Source organism: Numida meleagris, chromosome 2 (assembly GCF_002078875.1).
Source record: "Numida meleagris isolate 19003 breed g44 Domestic line chromosome 2, NumMel1.0, whole genome shotgun sequence".
Classification (NCBI taxonomy): Eukaryota; Metazoa; Chordata; class Aves; order Galliformes; family Numididae; genus Numida; species Numida meleagris.
In genome coordinates this window covers 86,579,942-86,606,031 of record NC_034410.1, presented here as the reverse complement: position 1 = coordinate 86,606,031, position 26,090 = coordinate 86,579,942, and the positions used below count along the sequence as shown (strand labels likewise).

General features: G+C 36.6%; 1 protein-coding gene across 1 annotated transcript in view; it reads right to left on the bottom strand.

Moving 5' to 3' along the window:
- Positions 1-26,090, bottom strand: part of GABBR2 (gamma-aminobutyric acid type B receptor subunit 2) — a 465,848-nt gene that overhangs the window by 231,636 nt on the left and 208,122 nt on the right. The window contains exons 4-5 of the mRNA XM_021388070.1: positions 10,613-10,714; positions 3,565-3,630 (exon numbers count right to left, since the gene is read on the bottom strand). Of these exons, the coding sequence (XP_021243745.1) occupies positions 3,565-3,630; positions 10,613-10,714 (168 nt within the window). The remainder of the gene's footprint in view (positions 1-3,564; positions 3,631-10,612; positions 10,715-26,090) is intronic.

The following is a 26,090-nucleotide window of genomic DNA, read 5'->3' as shown; positions in this document are numbered from 1 at the left end:
AAAGAAAACAAGTAACAACAAAATACACTTCAATCTGTAAGGAACCATTTTTACACACTTCGGAATATGACACTGCTCTTACTTGAGATTTAGCCTCTGCTAATGGATCAATTACATTGAATATCATTAGAATTTTATTGGTGAGCTAATTTTTGGGTACTGCCTTATTTCAAATTTCCTGATATCTAAAACAGAGCATTGCATATTCAGTGATCGTTGAAAATACTCCTTTTCATCAAGTGTACAGAACGCTATTAGAGATGGACTAGTAGAAAGTATGTAAAAAGCAAGTAAAAAAATTTGTGAGAAATAACAATGCCTCTTATTAGTCAGGGAAAGGCAGTGTTCCTTTCAACACTGCAGATCTGAGATGTGGAATCAAGTGGAAATCAGAGATAAGTTACCTCAGCCTCTGTAAGAAATCTTTCTGTGTGTAGCAAATAAATTCTGGTATGTTGTGCAAAACTGGCTGCAAAACCTCACTCCTGTTGTCTTTCCATCATGTTTCTGTCATGCCAGCATTGACACATTCTACATCCCACCTCTGCAAGAATGCCTATAAACTTCTGCACTGCAATGAACCTCCATCTGTTTCTCATTAGAAATCAATGGTGCCTTTAATTCCAAAACAGAGACTCAGCAGTAAAACTGTCACCTCAAGGAGACTAGAGTCCAGTTCTTCTGTATCAAAAGAGCTGATTAAGCCTTGCCTTCGTTACTATTGTTTACTAGAAGAGTCACCAAAATCTCAGACAGTGACCTATACATAATATTCATTTTCTTTAATTGTCTTCAGACAGATAATTATATCAACTAGGCATCAGTCTAGTTTGGTTATGGCTTAAAGGCGATGTCTTGGAAAAATTCCCATTAACAACTTTTTTTTAGCTTTCTTTTTTTGGCAGAATTTGAAGTTTTCATTGGGTAGGTAGTGTTCAGTCCAATTTCAAATGATTATCAGATGACATCCGTCCAACACAGCTGAATGTTTTGATTGAATTGTTAAGTTTTGAGCAAAATTCTCTAATTTTTATTCCACAAAAAACATCACATTCATCCCACGGAGGTGAAAACAGCATTAGAAAGCGAAGATTTCCCTTAGATTTAAAATTGCTAACTGCTTTTGACACTAGTGTTAAACGAATAGCTAAGCTTATTTAAAACATCATAAGAAACACCTGCTAACATTCACTTAGGCTTGAATTAGTGGTGTCATGTTTTTAAAGTTCCCCTCTGAATTAGACTGTCTTTCAGTCCATTTATCTTTGAGTTATGTGCTATGCATCTTCTGTGTGTGTATGCATGTGTGCACAGGGAATAACCAGGTAAAATGAAAATGAGCATATGGAGGTCCTGAGGAAATCCCACAGCATATAATTTTAGTACACAGCCAGAAAACCGATACAGACGTTAAAGACTTTCCCATCTACAGAAATCATTAGCGAATAGTCATAAGCACAATCAGAAATGAATATATATTTTTTCCACTGATACAATTGGATACGTAACACCTTGCTCTGACTGACATCAACTACCCTGCAAAATATAAAAGGGAATCACAAACCTGTCTGAAGTTATGCCTGGGGAAGGGGGTTAAAAAACTTGACATATCTAAGTTATTGTGCATTTAGACACAGCTGTAGGAGTGCATGTGTCAACAATATATTTTATGACTAATAGCAAACTTACTGACATATTGTAGTGCACTAATACATAAATGACCTACTTTGAACTGTCCTCTCCTGCTGGAACTCTCATACTAATACATTTAAACAACCATAAATACATAATCTCTTGGATTTCTCCAGGCTACAGAAAAATCCACCTTATTATTTTTGACATTAATGTACTTTTAGAAGAAGCCCTCACTCCTGGAACTTGAATTACACAGGCTTCTCCTGTTAGTATCTAACAGCTGCTGTGGCAAGCTGCACCAGTCTTTTGTGTGCAAGCGGTAGATCTACCATAAATTATTCACACTAGAACATTATGGACAAGAGGACACCCTACCCATGGGGGTTTCTAGGATTTCTTCAGCATCCTCATAGGTACACAAACATAAAACATAACTAGAGAGGAAGGCAACAGCATACTAAGTGCAGAGGCCTTAGTGAGGTCAAAATGTTGTCTAGTATTGCGTTGGCAGACAGCTGTGACTAGGACACCTCAGCCGGGCAAATGAAGCCTAGCTATCAAGTACCTGTGGAGGATGTGGGCCAGAAAAGGAGCCTTCTTGCAGGAATGGAAAAATGGGAGATTATCTTTGTCAAACCAATTTAAATGCTGGAACAAAAAGATCTATATACAAAGACTGATCAGAGATGAGAAAAATGACAAAGAAATAATGTTTTCCATTTCCTTTTGGATGCAAACAGATATTGTTCCATCCAAATATACTCGGCAATATCCCTTTTCCAAATTTTGCCAGCAACTATGACAACTGCTGAATAACAGCCAATACATGAGGCACATGAAGCACTTCGATTTTGAACATTTGCCTTTCCTTCCTTTGCTCGGATAGGTAGCTTTGTCTAAGTGAACATCAAAAGGCACCCTTGCAATTTAGAAGGCATCATTACTGCTTTTCCATCAAATTCTTTCTTTTCTTGGCTCACACTGGATGAATCTGGTTACTAAGACATAGAATTCAATACCAATACAAAACTAAGGCCACAAAAATCTGCCTGTTCGTGATTTATCTATTTACTGAGCAGATAAAAAAAAGATCCACATTTCACTCCTGTTTGTGCACGGCTGCAGTACATTCAAATACACACAGAGAAACTGTGAAGATATACATGATGAAATTATACATACTGGTCTTAGTATCTTTCTTTTACTTCAAAATCTTTTTTTTTTTTTTTTACAAAATAATATTTTCTTTCTGTAAGAACATGTCAAGTGTACAGCAGTCAGAAAGTGAATGGTGACTGTATAATTAACAACATAGAATGGCCTGGGTTGAAAAGGACTTCAAAGATCATCAAGTTTCAACCCCCCTGCTGTGTGCAGGGTTGCCAGCCACTAGACCAGGCTGCCCAGAGCCACGTCCAGGCTGGCCTTGGATGCCTCCAGGGATGGGGCATCCACAACATCTTGGGTAGCAGAAATTATGGAGTTGTTTTGTTAGCCTGCATAGGAACTGTTTAAATTTGTCATTCTTTCAAAGCAAAACATGCAAAAATACATACATACATACAGAGGCACGAGAACACAACTACTGGACGTAATGCAAAACTGGCAGTTCTCTGCATCTGTTCCTACATATGTACAAGCATTTCTCAGGACCTGCTATGAAGAGAACTGCTGAAGTTCAACATGGCATTTAATTCCATTAGAGGAAAGCAAAAATGAGAAGCTAACCATGAAGGCCATGCCCAAATTCCTCTGAAGTCAAGTGCAAAGTATTTTATTGAAACAGAAATGGAGCTAAGCATGTGTAACCTCCCTTGAGGCTAAAAGTCTTGGCAAAGCTGAACCACATGAAGACATGCTTATACTCATATATTTTTATACAATGTACAACATTTTTATTCTGATATGCAATTAAATATATTTACTTACACAGCAGAAAACTTTCACAGCCATTTCCTCATCAAACTGGCCAAGGATTATCCGAACATCATTACTCTGTAGATTAAATAAGATGCATGGAAGTTAAATACAGATGCAGTCTTTCCAGAAACAACTTCAGCTGACCTTTGAAATCATATACAGAGTTGGAAAAGATTACAGCTGCAGACAGCAAAATTCATTCAGAACTATTACATTTTCTACAAGTTCAAAATCTTGAAACTCTGCAAAAAGAGGGCAGCAGAGGTGTCTGAAGAAAATGATTAAGCAATAGAGCTATTGAGAAGAACAACTGTAATATTTATCTTGTGAAATACTACTATTCAAACACACTAAATTAGTAAATATTCTTTTGATGCCTTGCAAGATTTTCTTCTTTTATTATTACTTTTGCCTATTAAAAATAGTTGAAAATATGTGCTTTTTGCTGTTTATACAAATAATGTGAAGATGAGAGAATTGGGATTCATAAATAAGATAAAAATGTGTTCATATTATGTCCTCTTTGGAAATTTTTAAAGGTTTTATTCATTCAGCATCTCCTCTGTACTCACTATAACACATCGTCAATACCCCTGTTCCCAAGTCCCTCAACCTCTACAGAGTAAAAGAAAAAAATCATCACACTTTGTGAATCTATGACTAAAGTCAAAAGACATCATTTTACTTTCATTCTTTGAAGTACATTAACACAACATTCCTAAACTCGGGAGCATATGCAGTAAAATATTCCTTCGGGAATTAGGCTACTATTCTTTCACACATGAAAAATTAAGGGGTAACTTCTATAAAACCCCAAACAAAAAAATTACCTGGGTTCTCAGTAATAGGTTGAGCAAATGTGATTTGTCATTTATTTTATAAAATACTTGATTACAATTACTAACAGCTCTTTCCCTCTCTAAGGAACAAACGAAACAGATGATTCACTGTGTCTATCAGTGGTGAAAACACTTCAGCTTTAATTAAATCAGTTTATCAAAGATTTTCAATGTAGGTAATTTCTACGTTTATCTCCTGGTCAGCATAAAATATTATGATGGACAATGCAGAAAAAATACTATAATGCCTCTGCAATTCAGTGCATAAAATCTATGGAGGTCATTCCAAAAGTAATGCCTCCTATTTATTTCCACAGAAACTACAAGAGACACAAAGAGCACAAAAACACTGTCTGAGAGAGCAAATTCTTAGGTACAAAACACTCTTTTTCAGCACAGCCACCACCGTTAGCTAGGAATTGTCACCAGCGATGAACAAGAGCCTGCATGCTGTGCTCGTAAATATCTGCACCATCAGAAGTGACTCGTTGTTGCTGTGACCACCCACCATCTCACTGTGCTCACATCCACTATTCAGTCTCCATCAGTGTTCAGCAAGCATTAATGAATGTCAATGGGTGCCATTTTTTTCGCATGGAGGAATTCAGTGACACACCTTTGCTTCATAAGCACTTCCACGTCAAATACCATTGTGTCAGACTGCCCCTCTGCTGACATCTGCCGCACGGTAACAATGTGTAACAGGATACTGGTGGGAAGGTTCAACCTCTACTGCCATACCACCAACATCTGCCTCTGATGTTGTGGGCCAACATAATAAAATAGCAGGCATTACATTTGGAGCAGCCCTTGTATATTAATCTTAGTATGGTCAAAATCATAAAATACACAATGTGCTTTGTTCATTCTGAACCTGTGCATTTTAAATAAGTACACTTTATTTTTATAGCCAGCCACAGGTTGATAAAGCAATATAAATCTTATTGAAATAGATTAGATTCTTTTAATATGAATCTAGTGAGGTCATGTGAAACTAAACAACAAATCACATGACTTATGCTCATTGACAGCAAGAGTATTACATTTTTTGTAAGCACAAAAAATAGGTTTAGGAATTATGTGGAAAAAAGGCACACATCCACATTTTTTAATTTTCATATTGTAGCAATCATTTTAGTCACTTTCGGAACTCTGTTTCCAAATTGTTTGACCTCCCTGAACATAAAACCACATATTTAATATGAGTAGGAAAAGTTGGTTGAAAAAAACAAATGACACAGCCCTGAATTATTAAAATCGAATACATTACTTTTCATTTTTTCATTCACATGCTGAGAATTAATTTTAAGAAAATATTATATGCACTGTCGCATAGTTTGTGAGCTCCAGAGAGAGTAGGCAGGGTGCAGAGAATAGGAGTGCATGTGCATCACCACTGCTCACTGGCTGTACAACACTCAAACTGAAGGTCTAATAGTGCCATGGTACCGTGCCCTGGAGGAGGGCATTAATTCCACCTGATTACCACATAAGCCATGGTACGTTCCCCACAGGGACTATTCTATTATTGTAAAGCACTGTCAGAAGTGTACAGTCCATACCATTTTTTTTCCTAGAAATATCCTATCCCATTTCAGTATACCTGCTGGCTGCAGGGATTGTCTTATATTAACACCACTGCACAATCAGTTTGGCAATAGAACTCAGACCCAAATCTTGTATGTTCAGACTCACTGAATTAAAATCACAGAATATCCTGAATTGGAAGGGACCCACAAGGGTCCCTGAATCCAACTCCAGGCTCCACACAGCACCACCCAAATTCAAACCGCATGTCTGAGAGCCAGTCCAAATGCTCCTTGAACTTCGGCAATTTGGGGCCATGATCATGGCCCTGGAGATCCTGTTCCATGCCTACTGCCCTCTGGTGCAGAACCTTTCCCTAACTCCCCAACCTGATGCTCCCCTGACACAGCTCCATGCCGTTCCCTCAGGCCCTGCTGCTATCACCAGAGAGTAGAGCTCTGCTCTGCCCCTCTGCTCCCCTCATGAGGAGCTGTAGGCCACCATGAGTCCTCCCCTCACTCGTCTTAACTTTAATAATAGCCATATAGAGCATTGGATGGAACCGAGAAACCCACACATGCTCAAGAGTGGCCAGAAATGGATCCAGAAATGTAATGCTGACACTCAATAAATAATATGACTGGAGTAGGATCCAGTGAGAAAAAAAAAAACAAAACAAACAACGTATAGAGAAAGGAGAGACATACCAGACAAGGAATTTGGGCAATTAGTACATATACTGATTAGGTAAAGGGGGAGCAAAAAGCTAGGGAGATAACAGCAATTAAGATTTTCAATACTACAGCAAATTGTGAGCTTGATAAATAGTTATTAGAACAGTTAGGACAATTACAATCTCAGAAAGCAAGCTTTTCTCAGAAGAAAATGGAAGAAGAGTCTAGGCAAAAGTGCTTAGAGTGAGATAAGAAATCAGAGAAGCAGAATGTAGCACTGGGTAAGTAAGGAATTTTGAGCTGGAGTTTCAGTATAAGTCAGAGATGCTGCTGTGTTAAATGAGAGGGTATGAGATTGCAGGGTCAAGCTGCCTGGGAGTATCTGGCTTAATATCTTTTTTTTTTCTACAGCTTCAAAATCTATAATTTGAGTTGGTTAGTCATGTAACGAAAATGATAAGAGATTCCCCTTGTTTATAAACCATGCAGATATCAGTACAATGCCATGAGTTGCCATATATGGGGTTTTGTAGATTACAGTTTAAAGAGAGTGGCATGCAACTATTTAACTAAAGAATTGTATGGCATAGCATATGTAAGAGGAACTCATTTAGGAAAATCTGTGCAACAGCTCTTCATCTTCCACACATAACACTTTTCCGTGGCGCAATGACATGCTCCTTGGTAAGTCTGTTTCTCTCCAACTCTGCTTTTTCATGGAATCACAGAATCACCAAGGTTGGAAAAGACCTCCAGGATCATCCAGTCCAACCGTCCGCCTGTCACTAATATTCCCCATTCAACCATATCTCCCTTCAGATTTTGCTCAAATCTGTCCCTGCAGAATGACATTCAACATGAGAGATAAGTCCAGATCCACTTGAATTCAAGATTGGATCTATTCTGCTGACTCTGTCCTGTAAAGACAGATCCTGAAGCTTCAAATTCTTGTGGCTGGACATAACTCATCAATAAATCATGTAGATTTTTTTTCCATATGGATAAGGAAGACTGCAAAGAAGTTTATCAGAAGTGGGTTCATTTCAGTGGTCATGGCTCAGGACCACATTATAGCTATATATAAAGAGAAACATCAGACACTGGGGTATAATTTTATCCTTCTCTTGGTCACATTGTTAAATTAACCAGTATAATTTCCTTGTATATTTGCACTACTTCTTTACATCAGTCCTCAAGGGATTGATGTAAGTTAACACAGCACAACTTTCATGGGGTCACCCACGGGAGCACAGCAAGTGCCAAGTATTCTTTCTCTCACAGAGCTGTACATTGGTTGTATAGAATTAAAGCATACCTGACAGGATGTTTTAATTCATGGAACTAGGCAAGTGATCAATTAGATGATTCAAAACATCCTGGGGGGAAGGCAACTCACAAAACTGTGCTTACTTCAGAAGACAAGAGTTTAGACCATTTGCCAGATGGTGAGCTGTCATAGTTACTCTTCCTAGAGATTAGAGCAGCAATATCAGCATTTAAGCTTTGCCCCTCAGTAAGCAATACATATGTTTCCACACTTTGAACTAAAGTTCAAACAAAAAAATGAAGAACAATAAGATTTCATTTACCCATAGCTGTGGTGGACTCACCATAAAAACGTATTTTATAAATAAAGACAACTGCACAGCCTTAAAAGGAAATGTCTCTCTTGTTCCCTTCTTTCTCACAGGTGAGGATATTATTCATTCACTAAATATAAAGTGTCTTTGATACTACTGGCAGCTGGCATAGTAAACCCTGAAGACAGTAAGGGTCAAGATATCTAAGATGATCTATGGAGAGATGAAGAAGAACTTGCCTACTCCACTGCAATTTTTAATACTCCAGATATGAGGCACACTTTAGCCTCTTCAGCTTTCAAGTGCAACATGTTATGCTGGAATAAGCAGTTTTTTTTTTCGTTTTTTTTTCAGCCTGCAGAGCTTCTCTCCTGTGATCAGATTTTAATTGGTCTCATTTCTAATGAATAAAACCACACTGTTGTATTACACAGCTTTCCAGAGAAGGATTGCTACAATATCTCATCTGCCATGAAGACTCAATACTTTGCCAGGCTCTTTATGAAATATCTAAATTGAGCTGCCCAGATACTCTGTCATATTCTCTACCATATATCTGACAGTCAAGATGTTATCAATAAATCTACTCTTGGCTGGGTAGCCTTGTCAATACAGGTATCCATATGTTCTGCCTTCTAAATGCCTGGATGTCCACTTGTATAACCACAGGTGAGTCTCTAACTTAAGCTATGGAATTACTGATAGAGAAGGTGAACTAGGGGATTTCAGCTCCCACCAACACAACATGCTGACAAAACTAGATATCTACAAAGTAAGAAAGCATGCTACTCAGTTACACTGAGACTGCATCCAAACCTATCCTTGGCTTAAATTTTAAAAATTTAATTAACTTGATTGTTAGATGGAGATCATGTTTGGTCAGCATTCAGAAAACCTACAGTATTTCAGAAACAAGAAGCAAACTATTTCACTGAACTTAAATTCATATACTGCAATTTTTTTGTCTTGCACGCAAGACACAAGGGAACTGGAAGCAGAAGTGTTGTTGATCATGCAACAAGATGATGCATGCGTAGAACTTTACAGCATATTTAAGTTGATGTACAAACACATATCCTCCAACATCCCCTTCTCTGAGCTACAAAAAATGAGTTTTAACAATATCCTTAAGTGTAAATTTACTTTCTAACTGTGATTTAAAGAGACTGGAGTCAATACGTAGTAAAACTTAAGGTGCTGCTGCGGAAAATATAGAAAGCATATTTCTGCAAATCATAGTAGATATTTCTATTTTGTATTGCATAAGCACTCATTTCATTAATTTAAATGTACTTACTGAAAGCGAAAGTATTTCATGTCTGTTTTTCATCACAATTACAGTAAACAGACACCAGTTTAACTACAACAAGTTTATATCTCCTTAAAGGAAAGAATGAACATTTTCAGAATTGGACAGGTAAATTGTGCCTGAGATGCATACCTAAGGACAAATCACCATATATTCCTATAAAGAACAAATTATTGTATATATATGCTTATTTATTTTTGTAATCAATCATTTTGAAGAGGAAACCAAGGGATACCTTGAATACAGTTTGATTGATTCATCTGATCTTTCCTATAAAACAAACAGAATGTTGTTGACATATGGGAAAGCTGGAATCTTTCTGCTTTTCCTAAGCTCCAGCCTAAACATACTTGCTTATATGCATCTGTTCTTGTTCAAACGTCATCCACTGGTTTAAAGAGCTGGCTTCAGAGTTCTTAGCTTTCTGATACGAGGGGTTAAACACCTGGCCAAAAATGTCGACTTTGCTGATAACACATACTGAAGTCTTTTTGATGACAGACAGGAAATACAAACTGACTTAGATCAGACAGACGTGAATGGTTACATACAAACATGATGTTTACCCAGTAATACTTTAAGCATTCAAGCTTGCACCTCTATTATGCAAAAATAATAATGTACCCTTAGTTTATCATGTTTCTGACCTTTTCCAGTTGGTCTCAGCAGTGACCTAAACTTATATAGGCTGATATCTTTGTTTAAATTTTAGTATTTAAATAGCGTTCCATTTATTAGGTATTTTTCCCCCTTTTATACACGTATTTAAATATCTACAGGGTTGAGGCTTTAATTCTGTACTTTATATATTAGATGCAAACTGCGATTTGACCTTCACTATTTAAAAATGCTTTCTGTTCTTGCTCGAATATTTTTTCATGTTCTCATGCAGTGTAAGATTCATGTTTCCAATGTCTAATTTATGATTGGTTGCACTTCATAATATTGCTAAAATATAGTTTTAATTTCAGCAGATGCCAAGTACCTAAAAAATCACGACAATAAGAGAAAGATGTTAAGTTACTCTGCTATCAAATTTAACTTTCATTTCTTTCCTACAGAGGAAAAAAAAATCAAATGCCACAACACAATCAGTATTTACTTTATTTCTCAAACAGTAGCACATACCTTAAGCTTCTTTACGCTTGTGCAAGGGTCGTTGGAGAAACTCTCAGTGTCTGAAATTTCGATATCTTCACCATACAGGACGCCAGTCAGATCATTCCTCACCTGTCAGAAGTTGAGAAAAAGGCAAACTAGTAAACTGAGACTCAGTGAGAAGGAAGCAGATGGACTATATTTATCACTTTAAAGACAAGCAATGGTTTCAGTGATGATGTATGTGCTCCAATTCTTTTCAATTTCTTCTGAAAACTGATCAAGCCCCTATTCTTTTACCATTATAACCTACTATCCATCACTCTACTGGATCAAAAGCTTTTATTACATGTGATGAAAAATGCACAGTGAGTTTCCACTTTGCAACGTGGGACGGGATGATTCTTGTGTACTTCCAGTGGTTCTAACACCAAAACCTTTCATGTAGCCAAAGCAATTATTGAGACCATATAAAGGGGAAAGACTCATCAAGAGAACTCTTACATATTGTTGATTCTGCGGACTGACTTGAAAACATCTGCAGTTGGCCCTAGTATGAACCAGCAGAGCTTAGTGCATGTTGCTTAGAGGCTGATAAAGCCTAATGCATTCCTCTGAGCCCTTCTCCTTTCTTACAACATGCATGTTTTCATGGGACAGCAAGTGGTATGTTTTGCTTAAAGGTGACACAAGCAACCATGTTATGAACAGATTTTCTCATCTATTTTTACGGTGGCAAGACTTTGTCATCTTTGAGCTGCCTAAGAGCACAAAGAAGCCAGAAAACATGGAACAATCTGGTTACAGATTTAGGGCGTTTTTCTTTTTCTTTCTTCTCCTTTTTTTTTTCATTTAACTACTTCAAAGTTTTCTATCTTAATCACTGATGATTTTCCTCCAGCCACATGACTCCAAAAACAGAGCTTCATATTACTATTCCTAATACATGAGCAAAAATAATTTTAGCTGGAGATAACATGGTTACAGACCGAAGTGAAGAAAGATGTGTTCTGATATTATTTTAATAAAATTATCACCACATTTATTTCACTGATCATCTTTTTTGTTTGTGATAACATCAGAAACAGGAGAAGCAAATCACAGCATAAAAGAGAAATAAAAAACAAGTATCATATAAAATCACAGGAAATACAACTCATGGAAGAGAAATATATGTGACATTATATAGGAAAATGTAGAATTCTATAGACTGTATGATGATACTTTTCAATAAACCTCTGTATGGATCTGTAGAATTACATCTTTTAAATCTCTCTCCTAGCACTCCATTTCCTTAACCTCCTTTGAAAGATAAGCACAGTTCATACTGAATAATCAAAAAACATATTATATATATTTATACGGACAAGAAAAAAAATGGAAATGTTATCTGTACTTCAGCAGTAGAAACTTCTCTATTAGAATTTCGATAACTGTAAAATTTATCTTCTGAGAAGACACTCTGGCCATCTGAAAACAAGATCCAAGTTTTGCTATATTTCCTCTGCTGAAAGCCTGTCAAACTCAGGATACAGTAAAATCTAGAGGGTGCAGTGGGACATGATTTGTGACAGGTGAGACATCTCAGTTCAACTGGGAGCTTTACAAATTCATCTCTTGATTATCCTTCTGCTTTTCTTTAACATGTTTGTGACTGTCTCACATGATCTATGCATGTAAGTGATTCTGTTTGCTGTATTTTATGGTTATGCACTATTGACAAAGCACAAAGCAACTATTTTTGGTGCTTTACTATTAGATAGGGCACAGTTTTTCGTTAAAAGGAGGACATTTTGTACTTTCTGAAAATTTCTTGGTTGACCAATGAAGTACTTCTTAAATAACATTACTACAATTACTGTTTTTATTGTCTTTGTAATTTTAAACTAAAAGAGGGGAGATTTAGACTGGATATAAGGAAAAAAAATTTTAGAATAAGGGTGGTGAGGTAATGGTTGCCCAAAGTGGTGGTGGAAGCCTCATCCTTGGAGACACTCAAGATCAGTCTACTCTGAGCAACCTGATGTAGCTGTAGGTGTCCCTGTTCATTGCAAGGGAGTTGAATGAGATAACCTGTAAGGGTTCCTTCCAACTCAAATGGTTGTATGATTCTATGATTCTATTACTTCTTTCCTGGCCACAGCTTCATCATAACAATTTTAGCCATGTTTCCAAATTATTGAGCCATGTTGTTTTCTTATCAGGTTTTTTACAATGACTAAAAAAAAGTGGACATATAGGCAATTACTTTATTAACAATTAATCAGTTTTACAGAAGTAACAGTCCGAATGTGTCCTCCAAAATTTGAACTACATTCTTCATCTTTTTGTGATATTATAGTTAGTTCTTAAGCACATTCTGTGAAAGAGTACTCACTGACCTAAATAAATAAATAAATAAATAAATTGCTTTTCTCCTAGCATACTGGTAAAATTAGTGATATTTTAGTTTCAAAAATCCCATTAGCTGCTGCTTATCATAGAATCACAGGATGGCTTAGGTTGGAAGGGACATTAAAGGCTATCAGTCCCAACCCTGTGCCAAGGAGCAGAGCTGCTATCCACCAGCTCAGGCTGCCCAGGGCCCCATCCAACCTGGCCTTAAACACCTCCAGGGATGGAGTAACCACAGATTCTCTGGGCAGCCTGTGCCAGGGCCTCACCGTCCTCTGAGTAAAGAATTTTTTCCTAACATCTAATCTAATTTTTTTCTATTTTAGTTAAAAGTCATTCCCTCTTGTCCTATCACTACAAGACCATGTAAAAAGTCACCCCCGCTCCTGCTTATAAGCTCCCCTCAAGTACTGGAAGGTCACAATGAGGTCATCCTGAAACCTCCGAGCTAAGGAAGCCCAACTCCCTCAATCTTTTTTTATACTACAGGAGAAAACACAGTTCATTCTCGATACAAAGTAAAACTGTCTTTCTGAAACAGACGAATAATAATTGTAATACCAAAGGAAATAGACTTCTGTTGATCACAGTTTAGCTAATATTCAAAATTCTTCTACTTAGCATGAAAGTTCATGAGAACTATCATACGCTGCTTAGAAAAAGTAGACTTTTATTTAGTACTTTCCAAAAGTATACAAATTGTCCTAAGTTTTTACCCACAGTATTTTACTTTCTGTTATAAAGAAAGTTGTTTTTGTTGTTGTTGAAGGCTTACTTTTCTAATATTTTCTCAAGTTTTTTTTTTTTTTTTTTTTTTTTTTTTTTGTGTGTGTGTGTGTGTGTGTGTGTGTGTGAAATGGTTTCTAGTAGTTTCTGCAATCTCAGGGAGACTAGATCAACATTATTCACTTGATCTGACCAGGAAACAGCTGATCCACTCCCAATAACTTTTTGTCAAATAAGATCACTGAAAAATGATAAAAATTAAACATTGTTAACATAGACTAACACATATAGATGGGCTTCAGAGGAGGCCACAAAGCTGACATTTGATGAGAAAAATTATCCATTCACACTGGCTAGTAACTTGCCATGCTAGAATTTGTGAACTTTGCAATTGAGATGTTCCTTTCTCTTACATAGGAAGGGGCTTTCTTATGAACCATAACATTTTTTTTCTGAGCAGCACTTATTTAAATTCAGCTACTGAAAATTTCTCTTTTCCTCTTACCCTATATTTTAGAAGATCAGTATTTGAAAGAGCTCTTGGATTTCCCACTGAACTACAGCTTAAGCTCCCAAAAGGCACTCTTTATTGGAGTTGGTGCCAGAGAGCTGCAAACTCCTCTTCACTGCCACCATCAGATAATGCCTGTTTTGTAGATGAGTTTGTTGTGGAGATCTTGCCAAAAGAAAAATGTTTCTCTTCTTCCATTATCGCAACTAGATATTGGGAGCTTCACAAGAATTTACACTGTCATCGTTTTTGTAGAAAACAATGCCTTTTTTTTCCTCTTTCAATACTTTCACTCATTTGACAAATCTAATCTAGCACTTTGATCTCAGGGTATTTTCACTACATTTTTCACTCTTTGATTTCTACTTACCATGTTCATGTTCTTCACTTCCTAAATATTCTAAATATCAGTTGACACAGTACTGGAACTTGTGCTTGTCTTCTTAAAGAAGTCTTTTAATTCTTCCAAATAATTTTATTATGGATTCTACTGATTTGGATATGTGTCTGCCATTGGAATTCAAAAAGACTGGCACCAATTCTGCAGCTACCAATTCTTGTAGAAAATGCCACAATTTTGGACAATGTTTGTGAAACTGAGAATTCAAAATACTATATATTTTGCTTAAGCAGATGACTGTGGTCCTGGAATGTGTATCACCAGCAGTATAAGCAGATTGAGAGCTCAGCAGTAATTGTTTCATTCTACCAACTCTTAGTAAAGGAAATCTTAAAAAAAAACAACAACCAAAAAAACCAACTGCACTTCTACTTAAGTATTGAGTGGTATAGGCTAACTTTAGCTGGAGGAAACTGATGTATAAAACTATGCATTAAACTCTGGTGGGGATCTGAATTTTGCAATTAAACCTTGACTTGAAAAACAGAAGTATTATAGTTCCATGTTACTTTTGTCCACTGTTAGCAATTTAGTGAAGGCTGTTTACAATTTTATACATTTTAAAGAAACCAATATTTCATTTTCCCAAAACAGGGCTTATCAGACCTGATAGTCAAAAAAAGCTGCTGGCAGAACCTGGCCCTTTACTCACTGTAAAAAAAAGAGAGTGTTCCTATACTGTTCTTCATGCAAAGCTGGGTGAATTGGTGTTTCACTCTACTATATTTTTAATAGATATAGTCATCTTCAAAAATTTTTAGGGGACAAATATGCTCACCCAGAAACAAGCTCACAAAAAAAGATTTTGCGACTGCACATAAAGAACACAGGAAAAAAAGATGGCCCTTGAGCTTGAGACAATGGATGAGACGCAAGAGAACTGGTTTCTATTCCTCAGCCTGCCAGAGCTGTTCCGTGGTACAGCTCATGACCTAAATAAGATTTTAAAGTTTGCTACCAACTTTGGCTGTATTTCTTTTCTGTGATGTAGATGGTAGCAATACTTGCCTACCTCATAGCTGCTGTATCAAATTCAGTGATGTTTGAGAGGCAAACAACAAAGTCCCTGACCCTGCACCTGTGAAGGAAGAAATACAGGGGTTTTGAGGAGCCAAGAATTCACACTGAAAAGGAAGAAATGAATTTCTTTAATCTCTAGAAAATTGAGAGAGTAGACAGAATGACTAAATGGGCTGCAAAAGCAATGAGTCTAGATGAGACCAAACTACAACATTATTATGGCCTGTATCAGGAAGAATGGGCTTATGTTTAAGGAAAGAAAACAAATGTTGGAAACTGTATGGGTAGGCTTCTCCCTAAGGAAGAGAAAAGCAAGTGCCATTACACAGCAACTGGACCAGGGGCTTCCCCTGCCAGGGCTCCATCTCTCAGTGCCCTAGTGAGGGTAGTAGGACAGGTTTGGAGACAACCATCATTTTCTACCATAAGTCTACACCATCAGTCAAATTCAGAGTCCAAGGTAAAGCTGGAAGCAATCCACATGTCAGAGACAGGATTGGGTCTGGTGAGAGAAAGCTGGGTCATATACAGATGGTGGTTGCTGGGCAGGTCCATACTGAGAAGAGAGGTATGAGGTCAAGCTGGAAAATTAGTCTGTGTGTCCGTGTCAGGCACAGCTGTGATGGAGACAAACACCAGCACTCCTGCAGCATAACTGGGGCAGGGACTGATGGCCCTGGGCCATCATGGGGAGTAGGATTGGGAGAGCCCTGGGATACCGGTCAGGGTCAGAAAAGGGCTATTGGTACTTCCAGATCCCTAACACCAGATTTCAATTGCTGGCATGGTTTTTACTTCCTGTACGATACAACAGTGACACACATACTTACTATATTTCAGGTGAGCAGACAATACTGACTTCAGTATGATTTTATGCACGAGCACGTTCTCACCAATAATATATATCTAGTGTCCATTTTGCCACAGTACTTCATTTTTATCATGACAATTTTATCCCTTTTTCCCACAAAATAGTAAAGAAAGGAGATTCCCAAAGAACTGTCAGTCTAGTGGTGATAGTTTAGATTCAAGTATCTCCACTGATTAATATTTCAAACTAGGTTTCATATTAGACATCTAAAGGTATAGTTTGCTCATTTAATCCTAACAGCTAGTTACAAGATAAACTTAGTAATTTTTAGATTAATCATACAACTTCGCAACAGATATTTTCAACAACCTTTCTGTTCACTAAAGCTGCATGTAAGTACTGCAAGCTAAGTCCTTATTGTTCAGAACAGTCTAATCCCACCAGATGTTGATCATAAGAGACTCCTAATAAATGAACTAGTCAGACCATATGGATTATGCAGTCAGATATTTTACTAAGATTTTCTGCTGCTGAGATTTATAATGTGTATTTTAGAATGTAGTATCGTCAGCATTACAGAATAGAAACATTTGTGTATAAAATAAACGCATGAATTAAAAGAAAATAAGCCATCATTACATCAACCAAACAGAAATTGTGAGTAATTGTAATGGATAGATTACATCTTACCATATACAAGGTGCTGTAAGCAAGCATGGTTATTCCTATTTCCATAACGATGAAATACCACTCACAGTTAGAGGTTTAGGATAAGAGAGATTGTGTAGCGCTAATACTTGTCATTTCCCTTAAATTTAGGATAAAATTGAGGTACTTCATTGATATAACATTTGGGATTATAAAAATGAAAGAGCAGATAGAACCTTATTAAGAGCAAAACAAAATCAAAAGCATGGATGAACTGAAATAGCAAAATATTTTAGATATTAGGAATAGAATACCACATCCATGAAAAATAATCTTTTTTTAAAAGTATTTTTCTGTGCAAAAGAGAAATACAAATGGAAATGCGTTGGATTTCCTTTCTTGGTACTGAATGTGATTTCACATAAAGCTTATACGATACCTTATAGCTGATGCTTATTTAAACATAAGCTTCTATAAAGTCAAGATAAAATATTATAATTTCCCCCTAATTTCTCCAAGGTAGAACATTTTTATTCTTATGAATTTTGGTCACAGAAGCTAACAGTAATCATGAACAATCACATTATTTCTAATAGCTGTAGTAAAAAGAATTAATAGTAATTAACGGTTGTTTTTGTAGGGGAGGATGCCCCTCTGCTGCCATCTGTCACACAGCAACAAAATGTTATGGGATATTGACGGGAAGGTTCAACCACTACTGCCATATCACCAACATCTGCCTCTGATGTCATGGGCCAATATCATAAAACAGGAGGCATTACTTTTTGAGCAGCCCTTGTAACAGTAGTTCAAGATTTCAGGAACACTGATCAACAGAACTGAAGAAGCAATCACATACTAAACGCACTTCTGGTTCCCTGAATGAGATATACTTTCTAGAAAACTGAAGGCCATGAGGGTTTCCAAATAAACAGAATAACCATTTTTCTACATGTTTATCAGACTTAGCTCCTACAGATAGTAGAACCAAAGCTAAGGGTCTGGAGGGTGTAATTATATAACAATAATTTTCATGTCAGGTATTATGAATGTAAATGGGGCCATATTTAGAATAGATTAATGATTTGCAAGCCTATGCCAGAAGCACAAGTTATAAGCAGGAAATTAGAATTCCTTGTTTGTTAAAGCAAGTGAATGTAATAGGAGTACTGAAAGTTGGTGCAAGCAGATACGCAACAAGGACTGCGGCCATTATTGGAGGGCATACAGAAGCACAGAAATAAAGGCACTCCATAGTATTGTCTGTGTAATTAAAAGCACAGTATATAAAATATAGAATATATCTTCTGACAAAAAATAAAAAAGCTTTCACAAGTATTAGCATAATTAATTAGATAATAAAAACTACTTAAAAATGATTTTTAAAAATGTTTAGAATACATAGGAAATCTGCTTTACATTTGTGAGTTTCCTAATACAGATTAGGAAATATGGACAGAACAAGATGGAAAGCATCACACTATGAGAAAAAAAAAGTCACAGCTTAGAAAAGTACCATGAGTTTCTTTTGAAGCACAACCTATTACTCCACTCTCAATACCACTTCTGTAGTAGTTTCTTGTGGAAAAGGAACTGTGAATATTGAACCAAAAGTTAGGGTCTCTCTCAACACTAACTGTATTATGCTGGGTGGACTACATATAGCACATATCAGTAATTCCTGCATACACGCATTTCAAACATATTTACAACTCAGAATTACTTAGGGGGAATTCAAACAGAGAAACTTGAACAATAGTTACTGTTTAAGAAAATGTTATCAGTATCAAAAGGTCTATGATCTATAACTACAGAAGAAAGTATTTTTTATGTAAAATTCTCATTGATGAAGCAGATTGAAAGTAACAATTACACTTATGCATTCAAATTTTCTCAATCTATGATAGATTAAATACTGTTTATTCCAACACTATGTAGGAAAGGTGTTACACAGAAATTGCCAAAGACAAATGGGCATTTCTAAGGAATGAGCCATGTCGTCTGCAAATAAATGTCTAAAACAGGTGAAATGAATTGCACCTTGGAAGTATCTCCCTCTTTTTTTCCATTAACTATAAATGGAGCTTAGATGACTCCCTCAGATACAGAGAGGCACTGACAGCTGAACTGTAGGAGAATCCCAGGTCTCAAAACCTAACCTTCCTTAAAACATTGTTCTACTACCTGTAGCACCCTCTCAAACTTAGAAACCCTAAAGATTCCTTACCTTCAAAAAATGTTATTAGGAAAAGGGGCTACCTGTATCCCTTCTCAGTACAGCAAAGCATCCACTGAGGGAGAACACACAGGTTGTAAATCTACTTCTTCACTTGTAGGAGAGATTCGTACAAACCAAGAGCTTTCTGAAAAGCCTGGAAGTCTTTATTGACCTGGGAATTTTTTCATTTATTTTGTTGTTTCAAAAAATCTGAGTCAAGTTTGAAATGTTACCATGTGCTCTGTGGCTGCAGTTATTTGCTGTACTGGGCTTATGTGGAAAGGTTTTGTAGTGTGGGGGGCTGCAGGAGCAGCCTCTGTGGTGGCAGTCCACACCTGAAGGATGGACTCCATGGTACTGACTCATGGTAGAGAAAGTTCTGGAAAAGCTGTGGGAAATCCACACAGGATCAGTTTGGGAAGGATGGTGTTCATGTGGGAGGGACCCCACATGGAGCAGGGGAATGGAGTGAGCATGAAGAAGCAACAGAGATGAAGCATAATGGACTGATCGCAGCCCCCATTCCCCATCGCCCTCCACTGCTTGGGGCAAGAGGGTAGAAAAGACTGAAAGGCTGGGAGGTGTTTTTAGTTTGCTTTTAGTTCTCATTACTCCAGTCTGTTAGCAATAGGCAATAAATTACAATAATATCCCTTATGCTGGGTCGGTTTTGGCCATGACAGTAATTGTTGAGTGATTTCCATGTCCTTATCTCAAACCAAAAGATTTTCTTCCTTTGTGCTTTCTCTCCCTTTTCTGTTGATGAGGGGGAGTGAGAGAGTGGAGTTGTGGTGCTGAGCTACTGGTGAGAGTGAAACCATCACATTTGCTAATGGTTTAATTGCATCCAACTCAGGGGACTGAGTCAGTATTTATGAAAACTTCGGTATCCAGGAGCCAATCTGTTATCAGCTGAAAACTATGAATAGAACCTGCAGTAGGGAATTAAAAAAAGAAATGTTTACCTAAAACAAAATTCAATGTCATTTTGATGAAAGGGAGATCATAGAAAACATACCTGTGAGAATACAGACAATAGGAAATTATTACTATTTCAATAATCCTTCAAAATAGCAAACCACATTTCTCAGACTTCCTAAATGCAGAAAGGTCAGCAATATCATGCTAAGATTTAATTCTGTACTCTGCATGAACTATGGGAAAATTTGTCCTTATTTCAATACACTGGAGTATTTAGGCTTTGGGCTTTTTGGGGGTAGAAGGAAAGGCTTGGATGAGATTTGAGAAGAGTTTAATAAAGCATTTCAGTAACTGACTTTCCACTTTGCAATATACTGCTCCAAACAGGTTTCTATAAATTAGTAAAAAAATATTTTTTGTTTGTGTTTAAAATTCATAAGTTTATATTTTTCTTCCAAGTGAAAAGAGCAATACACACACTACTTCAGGGGTGTAAGTTCTTCACAGGACAACACTGAATCAAATGACAATGCTAATATAATTAATAATAATAAATATAAATCATGAATATTTTGTCATATAAACTATGCTACCACCTCATGTTCCTCTCATCTAGAAAACAAATAGAAGTTTACTTCTTTCTCTTCTGAATCAGATTCTGCCACTTTAGAGAACTAAATCAGATGCTAACTGGAGTGATCTTACTGAGAAATGGGAAACAATGAGGAGGTTCAAAACTAAGTTTCCTCTTTTTCTCCACTGTGTATTATTTACATACAAAGCACTTTTCTCATCTGCACCTGCCTATTCAGTTGTGCCTTTCCTTTCTGTTTTCAGAAGACTGAATTTTGCAGTGCATGTTACCTAAGACTGTAACTTAAATCCATTTGGAAATAAAGTGAGAAGAAATCAAACTGAATATGTATGACTCTAAAATAGTAATACATTTCTTATACTCTTATTTACTTAATCTTCATATTAATGTTCAATTATGAAAAATAATTTATAAAACTTTTGGAATCTTTAATGGAAGAAGCATACCAACAATTAACTTTCTTTTGTCACTGGGATTATTATCTGAAGAAAAACTAACTAAACAAAAATAATAAACTAACAAAATATTTTTACACATATTTTTGAAGCACAATCTCCTTTTGTATCATCTCTGTATGCTGCTGCAAATCAGCACCAACTCAAATTCTTTCCAAAGAAGGAGTGTGAATCTGGTTATAATTACTGGCATCAAGAGTTTGCACTCATTCATCTACACTGCAGATACCATGGAATTATGAAACTATGAGGAACTGAGATACCGTCAACGCTACAAAACAATCTCTTTCTTTCTCAATTTCAAGCCCACAATCCAGGAAGTTGAAATCCACAGCTTCAGTAGTGAGTCCTCACAATGGGGACTACATTCCTCCCTTTGGATCTCCTCACAGTATACTTCATATTCTAATTAATACAAATAATATCTTCCAAGCTAGCTACACAACCTGGGGAATGTGGGGAAAAAGATCTTCCCCAGACACCCTATCATATTTTCACCTACACAAAAGACTTCTGTAAATACAACCTGTAAATCCCAACTGGCACTCCCCAAAAAAGAAATCATTTATATTTCATCCATCGTAGCACTCAGCTATACATTCTGATCTCTATACTTTACACTATGCACAATGTACTGTAAAATTTCTGATAATACTTGATAAACTAAATTATATTGTAATTTTAGACTGTAAAAAAGAACAAGTGAACAAATACAGCTAGTGGTTTTTTTTTTTTCCTATTCTGGAAGTTAATTACTCCGTGAAGTAACCTGTGACAAGACATTACTCCAGAACATAATGTCATGAACATTCACGGAAACTCTTGCAATATTCACTGAAGTAAAATCTTGAAAAGACCCTGTATTAAGAGCTTAATGCTACAGTAAACAATTAAAACCTTTGTATAACACAGTTAGTCCAGCCTTTAGTTGCATGAAAAATAAATCCCTTTAAAAGTATTTTCATCGATTGTGGAACAGGCAATATCAAGAACACTGCATGAGAAAATAGGTCCTTGATGACTTGATCCTACTGATGGCATAGACAGTTTCACTCAAGACTACTATACTTCCTTGAAGATGATTCTTGGGTAAAAACACAGATTTGTTAAGAAATTGAAGCTGTCTACCAGGTCATGCTTAATATACCAAGAAGCTGGTAGTAAACTACGGAGTACTAAGCACAAATTGCTTTAAGGGAAGAAATTAATTTATCATGAAGAGCTACACTGTGTTTTGCACTTCTCAACAGAAATACCTGCATCTCCATCACTCTTTTAGGAAGGTTTGCAAGAAATTCAGTGGGGTAAGTTATTTTAATTCTTGAGCTTGTCCTCTAAAAGAGGGCTGTTAAGGGCAATTCTGTGTAAATGTACCTTCATTACCCAGACAGCAATTTCACTGGCTTCTAAATAACAGACACTACATAGACATTCTACTTGTGTCTACTCTTTTTTTCCTAACTAAGCAAATCCAAAATATGTATTTTCATTACATGTCTCACTATACAGACTAATCCATTGGACATTGTGTGGAAGCAGTATGTACTGAATCCATAAGGCTAGCAAAAGGCCCTTTACAGCCTAAATACTTAATTCCAGAGAAAATAGAAACATAGCAATCTTTTGATAGCTAGGTCTAGATTCTACTGGCCAAAGATAGTAGTGGTCTGATTCAAGCAGAGCGTGGCATACTACTGGTGTACAACATACTGCCAAAAGCAATATGAGATCATTTTTAGAACCACTTCAGACATGCACTCTCCTAAAGGCTGAAATGAAATTTCATCAGGATCATAGCACAAGTCAATGACTCACTGGTATGTTCAGGTGGAAAATATCCAGATAATAAAATAATGCACGAGAGTCTTTTTATCAAGAGACTGATTATGCATTACTATTTTGTAGCATAAAGTATGCAGGAAGCTAATCGAGAATTCAAAATTATTTCTAATGCCGAAATAAAACAAGACTACAGATGTTCAAACACTTTCAGCATCTCCAAATCTTCTACATCTTAAGGCAGAATATTCATATATGAAGTTTTCTATGCCAGAAGAAGCAGGCCAGGTAAAAGAATGGTCCAGAAAACAGAAGTATTAGTGCACTTCATACAGGCTGTATGAAGTATCATGCTGTAATGTAGGATTTGCCCTAGATAAGAGATAAAGATCCAGATAGAATCTGATCTAGCTAAAGTAACCAGCATGACTTATGTCATGTTGACATTCTTTTTTGGGCCATCAGTGCATCTAACAATACCAATTAAGGTTTTAAAAAAATTCAACACAAATTTTCCTCCATTTTATCCATGAATCAAATTCCAGAGTTTCTTGACTTGTTCAGCAGAGGGCTGTCAATCACCTGTTTGAGGAAGAGACATTAACCTTGAAATCACTGAAGAACTGATTTCTGTGACAGCCATCCAGGCAGAAGCAAGCAGCAACCATGTCAGAGCTGTACTGTATGGGGGCTACGCACTCACCTTTTGACTGCTGCTGCCACCAGATAAGGAGAGCAGTGGCCGAGATCATTCTGGAGGATTATAAATTCTTTTTGAAACCTCACATGAGTCTGCCTATCAGTGAATGCTTTGTGAAGAAATGTCTTGATATTATTGTTCTGTTTCCAAACCACAAAGAGGAGAAACAATTCTAGAAAATGTCAGAAAGGCACATGAAGTGGAATTGGATTACATGTGCAAAATTAATGACAACTAACATTTAATTAACATCATAATGCCATCCATTACCTGAGGAAAAAGGATAACATGAAAAATAAAGCTGAGAAATTCAAGACTAATAAAAGAAACCCAACCATACAATACCAATTCTTTACTACTGAAACGTATTTTCAAAAAGTGTCATGCACTTGAGAAAAAATCAAATTGTGCTTTTCAGGAAGCTCAAGTTCTCCTCCTGTCCCTTATATGTAATGCCAGAGCTGAAGGATGCTTAAAGGACTGAGAGAGAATGTCACTGTAAGTCTGCAACAGAAAAAAATACTTAATGTTTAAATGGCATTCCATGGCAGAAGGTGAGATTACAGTGATTGCTGTCACCTCTGGCGAAAAAAGTTACAGATGAAACTATTAACTTTGCTTCCAATCTCTTTTTTCATTCCCCCCTCCTCCACTGCCCAAGAACTGATAATGATACTAACTGTTACATAGCTGATCCTCCGAAATTCAACATGAGACATGACTGTCCTCTGCTGCAGGCTTTGGAAAGCCATCTTTTGTAAAAAAAACTCAAGCAACTTAGACAAAAACCACAGTCACATTCCTTTTGGAAAGTTATTTAGATGAGCAAGCTAATTAATAGCTCAGATAACCCATGCAAGTTAAATTACTCCAGTTAATACATTCTATGCTAACACTAACTTTGCAATCTAAGTTAAAGTAAGCCAAAGCAAGACAAAGTTAAGAGCTCAGCTAGACCATTCCATCATATCGTCTGGGACAACTACATGACTAAACATTATTAGAGAGTTTGGGGATTATCCCTTGGTTCTCCAACTTTAAAGAAAATACAGAAGCTGTATTAACAGTTTTTTGAATATTGAAGAAAATCTTGCAACAACATTTCCCACAATGTCGTATGGCTTCTATTTCACACTTTATTTACTTCAGAATCCTCAGAAGGGTGCCATATGGTGATGATAATTTTCTGCACTTGAGCTTCTCAGTTTGGTTCATGTATTTCCTCCACTGAGATTTCAATTGTCAGATAAAGACGGGCTCCAGTTACCTGTGAAAAGTCCTTTTTGACAAGAAATTTTCCCCTGGCTTTTGTACACATCCTTTTGAACACTTTAATGCTTTCACTAATTGCTCTCGCTTTTTCTCTTCTCCTCTGGCAGATTTCTAAGTTCTGAAATTTCTTCCTTCTAGTATCTTTTTCTTGAGCTCTTTAAACCACAACAATTCTTGGTATATATTATAATCACGTTCTTTATAAATAAATTCTACAGACCATTTTATATTAGTCTGAATGGGATTCTGAACAGGTATTATGTTGTATCTTAGCATATTGTCTTAAATAGCCTAACTTTCGTGGGTCTCTTACAGCAAAGTAGTTAAAAATACCATAGTGGCATCTTCTCATTTCATTGGCTTCACAGTCTCTTTTCCTACAAAAGAATCCCCCAGAGTCACATTAATATAAGCTATTTGGTTTAAGAAAGTAAAGCCAAATTTATCCGTGACTTTAATGGAAGCTTTCTTTCCTTTTCTTTCCTTGTGTGATAAGGAACGTGTTAAATGCAAATGATGCAAAAATACAAGTAATTTATCAGGACTGTCTGAGATGAAATCCCTAATACAGTATGGAAACCAGAGGACCAAATCTTCAAGGCTGCCTGAGCACTACTTGATTAGTTTTATGCTGTAATTTATCAGGAAGTTCTGTTCTTTGTCTTAGTGCAACTGGCTAGCAACTTCAGGTGGTAGAAATTATGTCTGTTTGTTACGAACTGGCAATCATCTCCTTGACCATGTGTGCTTTCTGTTGTCATAGCCCCTTCTACTACAGCATTACAGATTATGCTTGGAATTCACATATCACCTGGAATCAGACTTCACCATTCTGTATCCCCACAAGAGCTAACAACAATCTGGCATGAAAAAATGTTCTGTACCTTTAGGCATATGTAATGCTTCGTTTTACCTCTCTGAAAATAGGGAGGAGAGAATACACATGGTTATGAATTCATCTCAACGAGAATTGAGTAATTCCCTTAAAAATAACTTTTTTGGTAGCTTGAAATAAATTCCAGACTATTTATTAAATGTTTTTAGTTCATCTGAAGAGT